The sequence below is a fragment of the Bison bison genome, unplaced genomic scaffold (genome assembly GCF_000754665.1).
Source record: "Bison bison bison isolate TAMUID 2011002044 unplaced genomic scaffold, Bison_UMD1.0 scf7180017864160, whole genome shotgun sequence".
Lineage (NCBI taxonomy): Eukaryota > Metazoa > Chordata > Mammalia > Artiodactyla > Bovidae > Bison > Bison bison.
In genome coordinates this window covers 9,016,938-9,034,883 of record NW_011494732.1, presented here as the reverse complement: position 1 = coordinate 9,034,883, position 17,946 = coordinate 9,016,938, and the positions used below count along the sequence as shown (strand labels likewise).

Here is a 17,946-nt window from a genome sequence, read left to right as displayed (position 1 = left end):
AAACTCTTAGAAAAAGAATCATAGAGCAGGGAAAGTAAGTCATTAAAGTCAAGAGGAAGTAGTAAATCTGCTACCTCCTGGGTAGGGCTGGGTGCGCAACTGGATAGAGTTGGGTCGCCTCCTGTGATGCTGAATGAACTCAAATTCAACTGCTTTAAAAGAGGAGCTGGTCATCTTCAGCCTGTAGGTCAGTTAGTCTGCCATGTAAAGGGTCTTCCCTTTCCCTTCCCTGTAAGACTCTTAACCTGTAAGTCTTTGTGTCTGCTTGATGGCCCCTGAGTGTGTCCTCAAGGGGTGCCTTTCCCCTGTTTCTCAGGCTGGCTGGCGCCCTCTCTCCTCCCCCGCTGCCTCCCCCACGCCCTCGCTGGCTCGCTCCCTCCCTCCGGTGCCGGAGGCTCTTGGCCCAGGTCCCTGAGCCCAGGCAGGTGCAAGTGGAAGGCGCAGAAGGGGTGAGATTACGTCTCCCGGGAGTCCCGAGCCACTGGCTTTTCAGCGACTCGTCAGGAGCCTGCGGCCAAAGCCCCAGACCGCGCCGCCGACCGTGCGCTCTTGCGCCTCCCCGCACCGCCGACCTCGCCCATGTCTCAGTACGCTCCCAGCTCGGACTTCAAGAGGGCTTTGGATAGCAGTCCCGAGGCCAACACCGACGATGACAAGACCGAGGAGGACCTGCCCAAGCCCCAAAACTACCTGTGGCTTGCCATCGTCGCGTGTTTTTGCCCCGCGTACCCTATCAACATCGTGGCTTTAGTCTTCTCCATTATGGTGAGTAAATTAGGACCCGCAGCAGCCAGGCACAGAAGACCCGAGCGGCAGGACCCCCTCGAGGGGACTCCTCACACTCTCCGCTCTTCACCGCTCCCTTCCTCACTGCCCGGGGCACTGGGGCTTTTCTGTCCTCTGCTCACCTTTCTCAGACTCTCCGCACTCTCCCTCCAACCATCAGCACCTCATTTGTGCTCCGGTGGTGCTCAGAACCCTGACCAAGCCTCCCCCGGGGCAGCTTTCCACTTCCAGCAGTGCTGTGCATTCTCTCCAACCCAAGCAAGGTCTTCCTTGGACTTTCTGGCTTCCCTCCCGCCTCCTCCGACATTCTTGGGGGCCCATCCACTTCTTCTCAACCTTTTTTTCTGGAGCCTCAAAGCGCACCACTCTAACAGCAACAGCGCGCCCCATTCTCTGAGCGCGCAGACTCTGCGCCCTCCTTGCCTGTCTCTCCCTTGCTCCAGGTCTCAAAAGGCAGCACCGTCTGTATTTTTTAGCACATAGTCTTGTCTTTGCTGCTCCTGGGGCGCCGCCTGGGCCACTCTCTGAGGGTCCCTAAGCGATTCCCAATGTCTTCTAGATCCCTGGTCCCACACTTGAGTAAGCCCTCTCTGGGACACCAGTTCCTTTGTGCTTCTGCCTCCGCCAGCTGACCCTTCTTCACTCTCTTCCGCACCTCTTGGTCCCTCTATTCCAGTGAGCTTGCTCCCTCTCCAGGCATTTCTTCCGTGCACCCTGTGCCGCTCTCTCCTCTCTCTTACTCTTTCTACCCCAGCACGTAGTCGTTCCTCTCTCACTGGCTGCACAGGACCCTACCTGCGCCTCTCTTCAGTTCAGTCGCTCAGTCGTGTCAGACTCTCTGCGACTCTCTGCACCTCTCCTGCCGTCCCCCAAAGGCTCCCAGGCGCCCCTCCAGGCCCGGGAATGCACTGGGGAACTCCTGCACTCCGTGCAGCTCGTCCTTTTTGCTGGCCTCCGCAAACTCTGTGCCTCTCTGCAGTAGAAGCAGCTGGTGCTACTTCCTGAGCTCACTTGCACTACCTTCTTCAACTGCCCAGGTAGGAGCTCTGTGAGAACCCCGGTGGGCGAGGAGCTCTGGTGAGGTCCTAACCTTATTGACTGGGGCAGCTGGCCCAGGACAACCCTGCAGCGAGCTCTCTCCCCCTCCCACCCACCTCGCCAGACCCAGCTTCCCAGCCGCAGACTCTCGCAGACAGGAGAGTCCCAGTAAACTCCGTAAAGATCAAGAGCCTCTACCCGTTTCCCCCCTGCAAGTCCACCCACAGTTGCCCATGGGTGGCACTGTACTGGCTTCCTAGGTGCACACAGAGGCCTCATTTGCACTCACAGCTTGCCCTCTCATACCACATTTGTAGGCTGTCTGCACCAACATTCAAGTGTTCAGCCGCTGAACTTCAGACTGCCTGAGTTCAAATCCTAGTTCCATCATGTACTAGCTGTATGATCTCCAGAAATCACTGCATCTCTCTTCACCTCTGCCTCTTTGTGAAGTGGGGATAATCATAGCCATATTTCTCAGGGTTGTTGTATTAATGAGATAAAGTGGGAACCTCTTGGAACAGGGCCTAGCATGGTGGTGCCCTTAGATCTTTACTCACATGTCACTTGCTGAGAGCTTCTCTGATCACTTTTAAAATCAACCTCCCTACCCCCACACACACACTCACAAGCTCTGTTCTCCCTTCCCTGTAATTTTTTGCTCAGAGTACTTATTTCTGTGTAATATATTATTCCATGTATTAATATGCTTATTGTCTGTGTCCCCTCATTAGAATATAAGCTCAATGAGGGCAGGGCTATTTGTTTGTTGTTTTTTTGTTGGTGTAGCTTCACCTAGAAGAAAATCTGGCTGGTGGTAGATGCCCAATAAATATTATGAAGTGAATGAATGTATGAATGTATGAATGGTGTTAATGGGTCACAATGTCTGTTCTCCTCCTGCTACTTTATCCGTGCTGGAACCCCGGAACCACCGTATCAGTTTCCTTAGGACCAACCAGTCAGTTTCCTCTCTTCCTTCCTCTTCTGAGATATCCGGTCTGGGATGGTTTTTTGCAGCAAAGCAGAAAGGGGAGGTTGTAGCAGCCAAATTCTCTAGGCGGTAGCAGAGAATTGACTGGTATTGGTGCCCACACTCTGTCCTGGTTTATTAATGAGTCAACAGCCGATTTACTCCTTTCCCAGTGCCAAGTAGAAAAGTGCCTGCAGAGGCTCCCCCTCCCCCCCCATCCCACATTCATCTGAGATGGGCTGGAGCTCCAGCTGGTGGTGACAGGTTGGATGCTAATGATGCCACTTGCTGTGTCCTGGGGGATAAGACTTCTATGTGCTTTGAATAGAAACCTTTTTCTGGCCCTCCTATTTCCATTCCCTTCTGCAAAACTTTTTTTCACTAGATTTACAGCAAGAGACCATCCTATTGTCAGAAAGTAGATATTGGAATCAGAAAGTTGACTGGCCAAGTTTCATACCTTTTTTTTTTGCTGAAGTATAATTGCTTTATAGTGTTATGTTTATTCTGTACAATGAAGTGGATCAGCTTTATGTATACCCTTTTAAAGTGTTGGCTTCTTCATCTAGAAAGTGGGAATATAAAAAACATTTTAAGAGGCAGCAAAAATGTTGTAAGGATAAAAGAGAGTAAAAGTGTGTTAAGCCACCAGCGTTGCACTCGATATAGGCAATAACTGTCAGACAGATGGATAGATTTGGAGCCTGGAAACATCATATGTCATGTATGAAAACAAACAGAACGTCAAACTAACGTCAAACTAAGCTTCCTACACTCTCCAAATTGTGCTCCCTCTAAGGTACTGGAAGCATTTTCCCTTTGAAACAGTGCAGAACTCAGTTTGACAGGTTTCATAATAAAGACTCTAAAGGATAAAGAGGAAGCGGAAGGGTGCATAGGAGGAGGATGGCTGACCAACTGCCAGGTGTATGCTTTCCCTGGGGAATCTGGTGATGTTCAATCGTGGCTATTTTCAAATCTCAGTCATCTGTAATTTGTGATCAGTTGAGGCACTAAATAGTGGTGCCATTGCCCTGGAGGTGCTTGGAACTATGTGGGAAATGCCTGTATATCAGTGATTTGGGGGCGCTACAGGCATTTGGGGGGAAGGGCTAAGAATATTAATATCCTGCAATGCTAGAGACTGTTCTCCCAATGAAGAACTGACCCACCCCAAACATCAATAGCACTCCAGTCAAGAAACACAGGGAGATAATGCAAACTGACATAAATATTGACAAGGCTCAATATAATTCATTCCCAGAACTGTAAAAAGAGCCAGGAATCTCAAAACAATCAATATCTTTATTTATTAAATCAAGTCTGAAAAGCCTTCTGTCAAATTACAAAGTTGAAGTAGGTGCTAGGGAATCATAAAGCCTCTTTGAAAAATACACATTTGAGAAGAGTGTTCTTCAGGCTGTTGGCACCTGTGGTCTTTCCACCATCCCGGGCAGAACTAAGGGAGTCCTGGGGGTTGTGAGGAGTTCACCACTGAAGAGAATTGGTATGGCTTGTCATGTCAGAACATTGGTGGGTCAAGCATTGCCAGAGGCAGGGACATGGAAGTCTTTGCTTCCCCAAGTATTAAAGTCTATTTGTTGAAGGTGCATTTAGGGACTTCCCTGGTGGTCCCCGTGGTTTCACCTTCCACTGTAGGGGGTGCAGTTTCCATCCCTGGTCAGGGAGCCTCAGAGCCAAAAAAATCAAAACATGAAACAGAAGCAATCTTGTAGCATATTCAATAAAGACTTTAAAAGTGGTCCACATAAAAAAATATATATATATAAAAAAAAAAAGTACACTTAAACCTATACTCAGTTTCAGGGACACATATCTCATGAACTTCCTGCAGGCTGGATCACTGCTATCCCATATTACACGTGTGGATTTGAAAATAGCACTCCTCTTCCATACAGATGGGGTACACGACTTGGGAAGTAGAGCCCGGAGTGGTTTTAAGATCTCGTTCATTGTACTCCCGCCCATTCCAGGCTATCTGTTTATTCCATATGAAAGATGGAATGTGGAGACTGTCCATATGACTTTTACCCTGGAGAAAGATTGGTTGTTCATTCAACAAATATTTGTTGAGCACTGTTACTAAATGCCAGGCTCTTCCACACTTCCCTGGGCTTTCCTGGTTTCTCAGAAGGTAAAGAATCTGCCTGCAATGTAGGAGATGTGGGTTCAATCCCTGGGTCAGGAAGAGCCCCTGGAAAGGGAATGGCTACTCCAGTATTCTTAGCTAGAGAATTCCATGGACAGAGGACCCTGGCAGGCTACAGTCCATGAGGTTGCAAGGAGTTTGACACAACTGAGCAACTAACACTCCAGGCATTGGTATACTCCTTTACCTTTATTAAGTGATAAATAAGATCAGCAAGGTCTCTCCCCTCCTAGATCTGCAAGAAAAAACTTGCAAGAGTGTTGGCAAATTTCGGTTGAGATGTCCATCTATTAATATTAGTTTTGTAGCTGGAATTTGCTACCTGGCTCAAGAGACCGAAAGCAAGTCCATGCCAAGTTTCCATTTTTATGATATGATAAAGTCTTTTGCATAGGTGAGTCAATTTGGTCACTCTAAGTATGAATATATAATAGCCAATGAATTTTAATTAGGTGAATTATAAACCTTCTTTCAACAGAATTTCTTCCTCACACCCACAGAGTCTGTCCAGGTACCAAACAGTGAGGTTCAAAGCCTTTTGTGCTTTTTGCTACATCTGTAACCTCATGCAACTGTTTCAGCCTTTCTGAGGCTTGATTTCTTAATCCTGTAAAACAAGGGTTGCGAGGGTACCAAGTCAGGTACTGTTGTGGAAATTAAATAGTAAAATTTAAATGATTTTGTGGCATTACCTAAAACACAGCTAGAATTTAGTATTAAAGATGAAGTATGCATATATTTTAGGGATACAAGCCATTACCTGTTCCAGTAGCTTTTTCTATTTTTATTGAGACTAGTGAATTTGATTAAAAAATAAAAGCAATGACAAGTAAATGTGTCACTGGAATAAATAACTGCTGTGATCTAATGGTAAACATTAATTACAGCCATTCAAGATCTCAAAAAGAAATCCGACATATACCTTTTCTTAGAAAGCTATGGGAGGATGTGCTCCCCTAATACAAGGAAGTAAATCAGGGAACATAAAGACAACAGATCAAGGAAACAGCTCCAACACACCCAAAAAAGGCAAAGAGAAATCCTCAAAACAAGGCAGCAGGTTTCATAAACCAGTAGAAGATGCAGTTGATAAGGGATGATCGATCTGAAGCCATTGTCAAAATCCATGATCTGGTCATGGGCTGACACAGTAAGGCACAGCCCTGCCCAGAACCTGACCACACCTGCTCTAGAAGACAAAGTCTGTGGTCAAAAAGAAAGTAAATATCCACAGAATGAAAGACAGACCAAACTGGATATTCTTTCTATCTAACCCAGGCTCCACCAGGGCTTGTCCGTCGAAACTGGGTTTCAACTGGATTTTCATAGGTTCAGAGGAGAGCTATTACTTGTATGGGGTTTGGAGGTTTTGTTTGTTTGTTTTCAGTGATCAAGGCAGAGTTTGGAAATAACAGATCCTGGTTCAGGTAGCTTACCCAGGATGCTTGCCATCGCTTGTAAGTTGAAACTCTAAGTATTATAGTTCTTTGGGTCCTCAGTTGATTTCTGTCTTCTTTCTGTGGCTCTTTCTACATTATTGTCAGCTAAGAAGTAGAATATCAATATTATGGATACTTGGGACTTATTCCTTACGATTTCCTCCACTTGAAGCTCTGAAGAGTGTTAAGATGGTTTCAGATGACAATATGCACATGGCCCAGGCAACCCCTGCCTTGATGGCTACTTTCACAAGTTTCCCCAGTATGTGGCAGAGGGTGGCCACTGACATTTGGAATTTGGGAATATAGATTTTAAACTGCTATTGGGGTCCTTTCAATAGATCCTTTCAATCTAGTAAGTCCTAGATTATTAGAGGTACAAGATGTTAATCTGTGTGTTCCTAGAAAAGAAAACACATTTTGAATGTCACTTTAATTTACTGATAAAATTTTATAATGACTTTCTTATAACAAAAACAAGATTGGCCACTAATGGGTGGTTGTTAAAGCTGGGTAGATGTGTTGTATTGTTCTGTTGATTTTTAATATGCTTGAAAATTTACATAGTAAAGGTGTTTTTTGTTATTGTTAAAAAAAAAAGTCCCTCCTAGAGTTGTTAAACATTGCCTAGGTAACAAAACAGCAGCTGTTAAAATAGTTGGTGAAACATGCCATGGCTGAGGTGCAGTTTATCATGAATTTATAAGCAAACTGCATCTGATTTATAATGAATTTTAATGGTGACTTTGGAAGACACCTTTAAATAGTCTTCAAGAGAAGGCCAGGTAGGAGGACTCATATCCTAGAACAGTGCTTTTCAAAATTTAACCACTTGAGGTGCTTGTTAAAATGCAGGTTTCACTCCTCTTTCAAAGTTCAGCCGAAAAACCGCCTCCTTTGTGAAGTCCTTCTTGATTACCCTCTTGCCCTCACCCTCAGCCTACAATTTGAATAGATTTCTCTCAGGGTACTTTTCCTTCTTTGCACCAGTTTGTGTCTGTGAGCCTCTTGAAGCTGCACTGTTGGCCACAGCACTTAGCATAATGCTGAGCACGTGGTTAGTAAGTAACGTATGTTTGATGGATGGATGGATGGATGGATGAATGAATGAATGGCCCCAGAGGCCTAAATGTGTTTCTGCCTTTATCTCTGAGGATTGCCTTCCCTTCCCCTCTGTGTTCTGCATTTCTGCCAAAACTTTTTTGAAAAACATCCAGGAAAGTCAGGCTAATGCCAGGGGTTGCTGAGAAGTTAGCCACGGCTTGCTTCCCAAGGATGGTTTTCCTGGCTCGTCTGGCACCCACCAACATCCCCAGACCACAGGCCAATGGATCCACCTTTGGAAATTGGTTTCTGCTCTCAACTGATCTTCTTCCATTCAAAGCTGCTTTTCCAGAAGTATGATGCTTTCAGTGCAGGAACCTGAATACACCTGAAGTTTCCATTTTTGCAAGTTCAAGAATTAAACCAGATTTTCTAAATCCACTCTTCTCAAATAATCGGTTCTGCCCAATATTAACAAGTTTATTTTTTAAAAAGAAGTAAGGAATATGGGAGGGGTGGATTGAGAACACAAATACTAAGTTAAGCAAAAGTGTACTGTTTCCTTTCCTTGGGAGTCCCCTGAAACCTTTGACCAACCACTGTTTCTTGTGGCTCTTGGTCAGAAAAATGTAGCATGGTGCATTTACTAAGCATGTTGCCAAGCATCTTTTGATTTTAAGGCTAATATACCACAGAACACAAAAATACTGTTCTTAGTGATACATTGGTTCTCCTTTTAATGAGTTGACCCACTGTTGATAGAACAAGAATAGTGTTCCCTCACTAATGTTCTTGTCTAGAGACCCACCTCTCCACCTTTTTCCCAGCAAAATTGTTTTTTTTTTTCCTGATCAGATCTTGTCCTTTTTTTTTTTTTATTGAGGTATAAATAAAGTTTCAGGTATACAGCAAAAGTGATTCAGTTTTATGTTTGTGTATATATATGTGTGTGTCTGTGTATGTATGTATATATTCTTTCTCAGACTTTTTTCCATTGTAGATTATTACAAGATGTTGAATATAGTTCCTTGTACAATATCATAGGTCTTTGTTATATATAGTTCAGTTCAGTCGCTCAGTCGTGTCTGACTCTTTACAACTGATGGACTGCAGCACACCAGGCCTCCCTATCCATCACCGCCTCCCGGAGTTTACTCAAACTCATGTCCATCGAGTCGGTGATGCCATCCAACCATCTCATCCTCTGTCATCCTCTTCTTCTCCCGCCTTCAATCTTTCCCAGCATCAGGGTCTTTTCCAGTGAGTCAGTTCTTCGCATCAAGTGGCCAAAGTATTAGAGTTGCAGCTTTAGCGTCATTCCTTCCAAAGAAATCCCAGGACTGATCTCCTTCAGAATGGACTGGTTGGATCTCCTTGCAGTCCAAGGGATTCTCAAGAGTCTTCTCCAACACCACAATTCAAAAGCATCAATTCTTTGGTGCTCAGCTTTCTTTATAGTCCAACTCTCACATCCATACATGACTACTGGAGAAACCATAGCCTTGACTAGATGGACCTTTGTCGGCAAAGTAATGTCTCTGCTTTTTAATATGCTGTCCAGGTTGATCATAGCTTTTCTTCCACGGAGCAAGCAAGTCTTTTAATTTCATGGCTGCAGTCACCATCTGCAGTGATTTTGGAGCCCAAGAAAATAAAATCTCTCACTGTTTCCATTGTTTCCCCATCTGTTTGCCATGAATTGATGGGACCAGATGCCATGATCTTAGTTTTCTGAACGTTGTGTTTTAAGCCAACTTTTTCACTCTCTTTCACTTTCATCAAGCTCTTTAGTTCTTCTTCACTTTCTGCCATAAGGATGGTGTCATCTGTGTATCTGAGGTTATTGATATTTCTCCTGGCAATCTTGATTCCAGCTTGTACTTCATCCTGCCTGGCATCTCGTGTGATGTACTCTGCATGTAAGTTAAATAAGCAGGGTGACAATATACAGCCTTGACGTACTCCTTTAGCGATTTGGAAGCAGTCTGTTGTTCCATGCCCAGTTCTAACTGTTGCTTCTTGACCTGCATACAGTTAAAATACCAGGTGGTCTGGTATTCCCATCTCTTCAAGAGTTTTGCACAGTTTTTTGTGATCCACACAGTCAAAGGCTTTGGCATAGTCAATAAAGCAGAAATAGATGTTTTTCTGGACCTCTTGCTTTTTTGATGATCCAATGGATGTTGGCAATTTGATCTCTGGTTCCTCTGCCATTTCTAAATCCACCTTGAACATCTGGAAGTTCATGGTTCACTTACTGTTGAAGTCTGGCTTGAAGCATTACTTTGCTAGTATGTGAGATAGGTGCAGTTGTGTGGTAATTTGAACATTCTTTGGCATTGCCTTTCTTTGGGATTGGAATGAAAACTGACCTTTTCTAGTCCTGTGGCCACTGCTGAGTTTTCCAAATTTGCTGGCATATTGAGTGCAGCATTTTCACATCATCTTTTAGAATTTGAAATAGCTCAACTGAAATTCTGTCACCTCCACCAGCTTTGTAGTGATGCTTCCTAAGGCTAACTTAACTTCACATTTCAGGTTATCTGGGTCATGAAGATCTTTTTTGTATAGTTCTTCTGTGTATTATATACCGTAGTGTGCATCTGTTAAACCCAGATTCCCAATTTTCGTCTTTTTCCCCTTTCGTAGCTGTAAGTAAGTTTGTTTTCTATGTCTGTGAGTTTCTTTCTATTTTGTATGTAAGTTCACTTGTATCATTTTTTAAAACTCCTACACATAAGTGATAAATGGTCTTTCTCTGACTTCACATACCTAGAGTGATCATCTCTAGGTCCATCCGTACTGCTGCAGATGGCATTATTTCATTCTTTTTTGTGGCTCAGTAATATTTTATTCCATTGTATCTATACATCTGTGTGTGTGTGTTTACATACACCACATCTTTACCCATTCATCTGTTGATGGACATTTAGGTTTCTTCCATGTCTTGGCTGTTGTAAGTAGTGCTGCTATGAACATTGAGGTGCGTGTATCTTTTTGAATTAGAGTTTTCATCTTTTCCAGATATATGCCCAGGAGTGTGGTTGCTGGATCATATGGTAGTTCTATTTTTAATTTTTTAGGGAACCTCCATACTCTTCTCCATAGTGGTTGCACCAGTTTACGTTCCCACCAACAGTGTAAGAGGGTTCCCTTTTCTCCACACTCTCCAGCATTTATTATTTGTAGACCTTTTGATGATGGCTATTCTGAGTGGTATGAGATTATACCTCATTGTAGTTTTGATTTGCATTTCTACAGTAATTAGCAATGTTGAGCAACTTTTCATGTGCCTGTTGGCCATTTGTATGAAAGAAATATCTGTTTAGATGTTCTCATTTTTAAATTTTTTTATATTGTTCTCAACACATATTTGTAATGGATCTCACTAACCAGAGTTTTGCTGATGGTCTTCCTCCCTCATTATCTTTTTTCCTACATATGGAATTCAGAAACTTGACTCTCTTGTTTCTTTTATCCCTTATCTCATGCCTTCTATTCCCCAAACTAAAGAACACCCCCTATAGTTACCTCCCTCTTCTGATAATTTCATTTGTTCTTTGTTCTAGATAATTTTGACACTGTGGTATTGCCATTATTATTATTATTACATTTGTCCGTAAGTATTTACTTCTCAAAGCATTTTCTCATGGATACAGTTGTATTTGTTTCTCAAAATTCCAGGGAGATACACAAGAAAGCTGTTATTTCCACTTATCCATGAAGAAACAGGCTTGCAAAGGTGACCCTAGTGGACAAAAGTCAAACATGACGGTCATCATCACCATAAAGTTCACAGTCTGGCCTCTTGAAGCATTAAAATCAGATAGCTAGGTTTGCCCTTTGATAGGAACACAGCTTTGATGTCCTGAGAGCTTTTTCTTTGAATAGACTTGCCCCATCCATATAAGAAGCATTTGTGTAATACTCTCAATCAAGCCTGGCAGAATTTCTCTCTAGTTTTATTTTAGCGATAGGCAAAAGGACAATTATTCACTTGTCCGTGAAGATACTTATGAAGAGCAACAGCCCAGAAGCCCAAGAAGATGATAGACCATCTTGAATGGATGAATGGTGATGATGAGGACACATGCCTTATGATCTGAAAGTCTAGTCTTTGAATCCCCAGCACTACCTTTAGGCAGAAAAACTTAGACACAAGCAAAATCAAAACAAATTCCAGAGTCCTCTGAAAACTCAAGCATTATTACTAAAAATGTTCACTGAATGCCCGTATCCATCCTAGAACTTGCTATCTAGGAGTCTGGGATCTAAGACAATACTGATCTATGTAAAGTGAATTGTTACACCTGGACATTTAAGTATCTCAGATTATGTTTAGGCATTGATGTTAAGTTTGCACAGGTATGTGAGTGTGTATGTGTGTGAGAGAGAAGAGGGAGAGAGGAACAGAGAGGCAGAGAGACTGAAAGGGAGAAAACTTACTTACTTAGCATTGGCCAAATATGGACCAGAGATAAAGGGATAGTGAAGATGAGCCTGGTTTTGAAAGAGGGAATAGATGTTTTAAAGAAAAGAAGACACATTCTAAAATTAGGATTTCAGTATCGGTGACTCAGTAGATCAAAATACTGGCATAGTCACAAATAGCAAATAAAATGTTCAATACCAGAAATAAACATAGGAAATAAGCAAGATCTATACAAATAAAGCTTCACCAAGAGATTAAAATTTAAAAAAATTAAATGGAGAGGCATAACATTATATATTAGATGTTCATCTGAGCATTAGTGATGAAATGAATTATAAAGCAAGTTAATAAACATGAATCATGGTGCCTGGCTCAGAGTAATTGCTTAATTAATATTTGTCACTGTTGCGGTTTAAATGCGAAAAATTGAAGATGGAGATAAATAGTGATTCCAACAGAGGAGTGTGACTAAGTAAATTATAATACATTCATTTAAAACATAGAATATTTTCTTAGAATCATGTTTGTGAAGAATTTTTATGATACAGGGGAATGTTGAAAGTAAAAGATGAAGGGGGGGAGACTATAAAGTAGTATACACAATAAGATGCTGTCTTTATCAATTAAAAGTGTTCACACATCTACATGTATACGTATGGCTGTGTTCCTTCGCGGTTCACCTGCAACAACCACAACATTGTTTATCCCTATCCGTTCTCTGTGCTTAGTCACTCAGTTGTATCCAGCTCTTTGCGACCCCATGGACTGTAGCCTGCCAGGCCCTTCTGTCCATGGGATTCTCCAGGCAAGAATACTGGAATGGATTGCCATCTCTTCTCCAGGGCATCTTCCCAACCCAGGTCTCCCGCATTGCAGGCAGATTCTTGACCATCTTTTTTTTTTTTTTTTTAATTTTTTTAAAATTTATTTTAATTGGAAGCTAATTACTTTACAGTATTGTACTGGTTTTTGCCATACATTGACATGAATCAGCCATGGGTGTACATGTGTTCCCCATCCGGAACCCCCTCCTACCTCCCTTCCCCAGATTCTTGACCATCTTGAGCCACCAGGGAAGCCCTAATATTTGCAGGATACTTGGTAAATCTTGGTAACCTTTGGCTATTATAACTTCAGATTTTACTATAATAAGTTTTTACTCTTTTTCCAATTTTTCTATAATAAATGTTTAGATCTTATTTCTAGTCTGAAATAAGGATTTTCCTAAAGATACTGCAAATCTTTAGCAAGAAGAGGGAAGGAGTGATAGTAAATAAGTGAATTCTTTTCCACCTTGAAAGGTGGTTCTACTTCTAAATCATTTGTTCCTATAAAGCTGAAACTGTCAGCTCCATCGTACACTTAAGACAAATGTTTTTTTATTCTGATGTGTTCTAGTCTTGAGAATTTCTAAGGATAGAGAACTTAGCACAGTTCCTGCCCAAAGGAAATGATTGGAAAATATCAGCAGTTTAGTTATTTTGGTTCTGATTTTTACTGGGTTTTTACCTAAGCAAAAGCTCACCTCCACTAACATATGCCTACTTGAAAAAAAAATTTTGAGATCTAGTTGGCGTGTAATTTTGTGGAAGTTTGAAGTGTACATTACTCTGATATGATACATTTCTATATTGCAATATGATGCCATTGTACCATTAGTTAACACCTCTATAATGTCACATCATTTTCTTTTCTCATGGTGGGAATAATTAACATCTGGTCTCTTAAATCTTAGATATTTAAGAGTCTGATGTTTACACTACAATATTGTCTATAATCTCTATGCTGTGATTAGGTCCCCAGGATTTACTGGTCTACCAGTTGCAAGTTTGTACACTTAACGTCTCTCCTGTTCCCCAACTCCCAGCCCCTAGTAACCACCACTCTACCCTGTTTTTGTGACTTTGCCTTTTTTAGATTCCACATGTAAGAGATATCATAAAGTGTTTGTCTTTCTTTGCCTGACTTATCTCACTTAGCATAATGCCCTCAAGGACCATCTGTATTGTTGCAAATGGCAGGATTTCCTTCTTTCTCGGGGCAAATAGTGTTCCATTGTATGTGTTTATGTACCACATCTTCTTTATCCATTCATCAGTTGATGGTCTCTTAGGTTGCTTCCGTATCTTGGCTTTTGTGACTAAAGTGAAAGTGAAGTCACTCAGTCATGTCTGACTCTTTGCGACCCCATGGACTGTAGCCTACCAGGTTCCTCTGTCCATGGGATTTTCCAGGCAGTAGTACTGGAGTGGATTGCCATTTCCTTCTCCAGGGGATCTTCCTAACCCAGGGATTGAACCCAGGTCTCCCGCATTGTAGACAGACGCTTTACCGTCTGAGCCACCAGGGAAGTCCTTTGGAGAAGCTTTTGTGACTAGCGCTGCTATAAAGATGAGAGTACAGATGTCTCTTCAGGATCCTGTTTTCATTCCCTTTGGATATATACCCGCAAGTGGAATTGTTGTATCAGGTAGTAGTTCTTTTTCCAAGTATGCTGTGCTGTGCTGTGTTGCGCTTAGTTGCTCAGTCATGTCTGACTCTGCTACCCCATGGACTGTAGCCCACCAGGCCCCACTGTCCATGGGGATTCTCCAGGCAAAAATATTGGAGTGGGTTGCCATGCCCTCCTCCAGGGGATCTTCCCAATCCAGGGGTCGAACCAGGATCTCCTGCATTGTAGGCAAATTCTTTACCAGCTGAGCTACCAGGGTGATACAGAATGTTTTAACGTTTTTATTTATTTATTTGATAAATACTTTTCTTTCTTCATTCATTTTTAGCTGTGCTGGCTTTTCACTGCTGCACGGGCTTTTCTCTAGTTGTGGCAAGCCGAGGCCTCTGTCTAGTTGCAGTGTGCAGGCTTCTCATAGTGGCAGCATCCCTTGCTGTGGAGCACAGGCTCTAGGGTGCATAGGCGTCAGCGGCTGTGGCGCACAGGTTCAGTAGTGGCAGTTTCCCGGCTCTCGAGCATAGGCTCAGTAGTTGTGGCACACAGGCTTAGTTGCGCCAAGGCATATGGGATCTTCCTGGACCAGGGGTAGAACCCATGTCTCCTGCATTAGCAGGTGGACTCTTCACCACTGAGCCACCAGGAAAGCCCTCATGTAGTAGTTCTGTTCTTAACTTTTTCAAGAACCTCCATACTGGTTTCCATAGCTAAGTCCACCTGTTTGTTCTCTTACCCATGTAGTGAGGGCACCTGGTGCTCCTGAGATGAGTCATTCATGCTTTTGAAGAACATGTGATCTGTAATATTTTTCCACACTGTCTCTTCAGTAAGGATCTGTCAAGAGAAGGAAATAGCAGACACCAGAGAGGATGGCTCTGTTAGGTAGTTAGAATAGGAAACAGGAGTCCAGAATGGCAGTGGCTAAAAGACAACTGAAGGGAAAAGCCAGTGAAAATAGATCAAAGGAAGGTCCAAGGACCCGAGTGAGGACCTCAGTAGGAGCAAACAGCACTCCTGGCTAGCCCAGTTTACATAGGGCAGGCCTAGGGGGAGGAAAAAACATATAAAAAGAGGAGACAAAGGGCCAGGGGTCTCTCTCTCTCCCTCGCCTGCGCACACACGCACTCTCTCTCTCCTCGTCTTTTGGGTCGGCATGTCCTCAAGCCTCGAGGATGTATTTTCCTTTTTTTCTAAATAAAACTGATTTGTCTGAGAACTATTAACATGGTCTGTCTGAGAGCTGTGACGCGCCGAGGGCTTTAACATCCATCGCTTCAAGTTTTTGTTGTGATGAGACAGAACCAAGGAGATTATACTCCCCTGACAGCTCCATCCCTTAGATACCCCACAAGCCCCTAAAAATCTCTTCCACATTTGTGTTTGATTGGGGCAAAGTCTAAGATCCATTATCAATTAGAATGAAAACAGGAGGTAGGAATGTGGCAGATAGATTATCTGCATGGCCAAAGACAGAGGCAGCCTGGGCCACCAGCCTTCTCCTCTGTTTCTGGCTGTTCCTCGCCTCTGCCTCCACAGCAGGAAGCCGGATGCATGGCAGTTAGCTCTGAAGTTCAAAGAGAAAATCTGGGAGAAGATGAGGGGGTAGAGCTTCAAGTCAACACAAAGAAACATCACTTGAGTGTGTTTGACACCCTCAGAGAAGGAGCCATAGGACCTGGGAAAATTTCAGCCACGGCTTCTCAAAGGTAGAACGCAGCAGGCAGGGATCCTCACAGTTCATTCATTCACACTTACTATGTGCCAGACACAATGGTGACCATGTAGATACACGCTAGCTTTATACAGCTGACGTTCTGGACATCTCTGAGCTAATAGGTTCTCAGTGAACACTGTTCTTGTCCTTGAGAATTCTGAACCAGTTAAGAAATAAGACACAGAAAACAGACAAGTTGTTTGGAGCATGTCACTTCAAATCCACAGTCAAAGGGATCTACTCTGCCCCTAAATTGGACAGGTTATCCAGTCTGCATGAGAACCACAGGACAACCACAGCTGTCCCTTGCTTGGCAGATGAGGCGGTCGAGGTCTCAGCTCTCTGACAACTTAACGTATGATTTGGGGAAGACAGCCCATACCAAGTTAGCACATAAACAAAGTCATTTCAGAGTGATAGACACTGTGAAGAGAATAAACAGGGAAGGATGAGAGGAGTATTAGTGGGGGCAGGTGGTGAAGAGAATCTACTTTATAAAAGGTGATGGGAAAAGGCTAAAAAGATGAAAACTAGCCAGCCTCATAAAGACCTGGACAGAGCCAGGAAGTGCAAAGGCCCTGGGGTGGAATAAGCTTTGTGTGTTCCAGGGACGTATGCTATGACATCTGTGTCATCCAGTTAAAATGGATTTAACTCCCCTGGGAAGGAACCCCAGAATAGGCCACAAAATAGTAAGGTCAGGCTCTGTTAGCCAGTGGAATGTCACATGCGAGCTCTTAACAGACCATTGCTTTGCTTTGCTCTCAAGCCACCCCACTCCCAGACTTAGCATCAGTTCTTGGTTTACTCTTCCTTCAGCCCTCATTGCAAACTAGAGCAATTACTCAAAGCTAATTTTGTCCCTGAACTAAGATCTATTTTTGTCTGGATCCCAGTTTCCCTGGGCGTAAATGACCTGTGCATTTAAATGGGGCTTACATTAATGTACAATAGCCCAGGTTTCTCTGGCGTTTTATCCCTCCCTGCTAAATCAGCTCTGCAGAATTCCTGTCTGTATTTTTAGATGTTTCTCACATGTTCACACGAAAGTCGAATCTTCTGTTAACATGTGCAAGCCTGGCTTCTGCTTCCAGTGGACTCTAGGATAACTACCAGGCACCCCCATGCTGATTGTAAACCCCAGCACCATCTCTTGCCAGATCCCACCAGTTTCTCTAAGCCCCGTCATCAATCCACTAGAGCCCTCAATGCACAAAAGCTCGGTCACTAGGTCGTGTTTCTTTAAAAACAATATAGTGTACAACTTGGTGGATTTTAGTGTATTCACAAGGTTATACAATCATCACCACTATTTAATTCCAATAAATTCTCACCACCCCTAAAAGAAATCCCACGCCTATTAGCAGTCACTCTCCGAACCCTTTTCCTCTCAGATCCTGGCAACCACTAATCTGTTTTCTGAGTCTATGAGTTATTGTTGGCAACAGCTAATCTATTTTCTGGGTCTGTCAATTTCTCTTGAGAAATCTGTATGCAGGTCAGGAAGCAACAGTTACAACCGGACACAGAACAGACTGGTTCCAAATAGGGAAAGGAGTACGTCAAGGCTGTATATTGTCACCCTGCTTATTTAACTTCTATGCAGAGTACATCATGAGAAACACTGGGCTGGATGAAGCACAAGCTGGAATCAAGCTTGCTGGGAGAAATATCAGTAACCTCAGATATGTAGATGACACCACCCTTATGGCAGAAAATGAAGAACTAAAGAGCCTCTTGATGAAAGTGAAAGAGGAGAGTGAAAAAGCTGGCTTAAAGCTCAACGTTGAGAAAACTAAGATCATGGCATCCGGCCCTATCACTTCATGGCAAATAGATGGGGAAGCGAGTGTCAGACTTTATTTTTTGGGGCTTGCAAAATCACTGCAGATGGTGACTGC

General features: G+C 43.1%; 1 protein-coding gene across 1 annotated transcript in view; it reads left to right on the top strand.

Moving 5' to 3' along the window:
• The first annotated feature begins 498 nt into the window (after nucleotides 1-498).
• Nucleotides 499-17,946, top strand: part of TMEM233 (transmembrane protein 233) — a 40,174-nt gene continuing 22,726 nt past the window's right edge. The window contains exon 1 of the mRNA XM_010841401.1: nucleotides 499-765. Within this exon, the coding sequence (XP_010839703.1) occupies nucleotides 580-765 (186 nt within the window). The 5' untranslated portion in view covers nucleotides 499-579. The remainder of the gene's footprint in view (nucleotides 766-17,946) is intronic.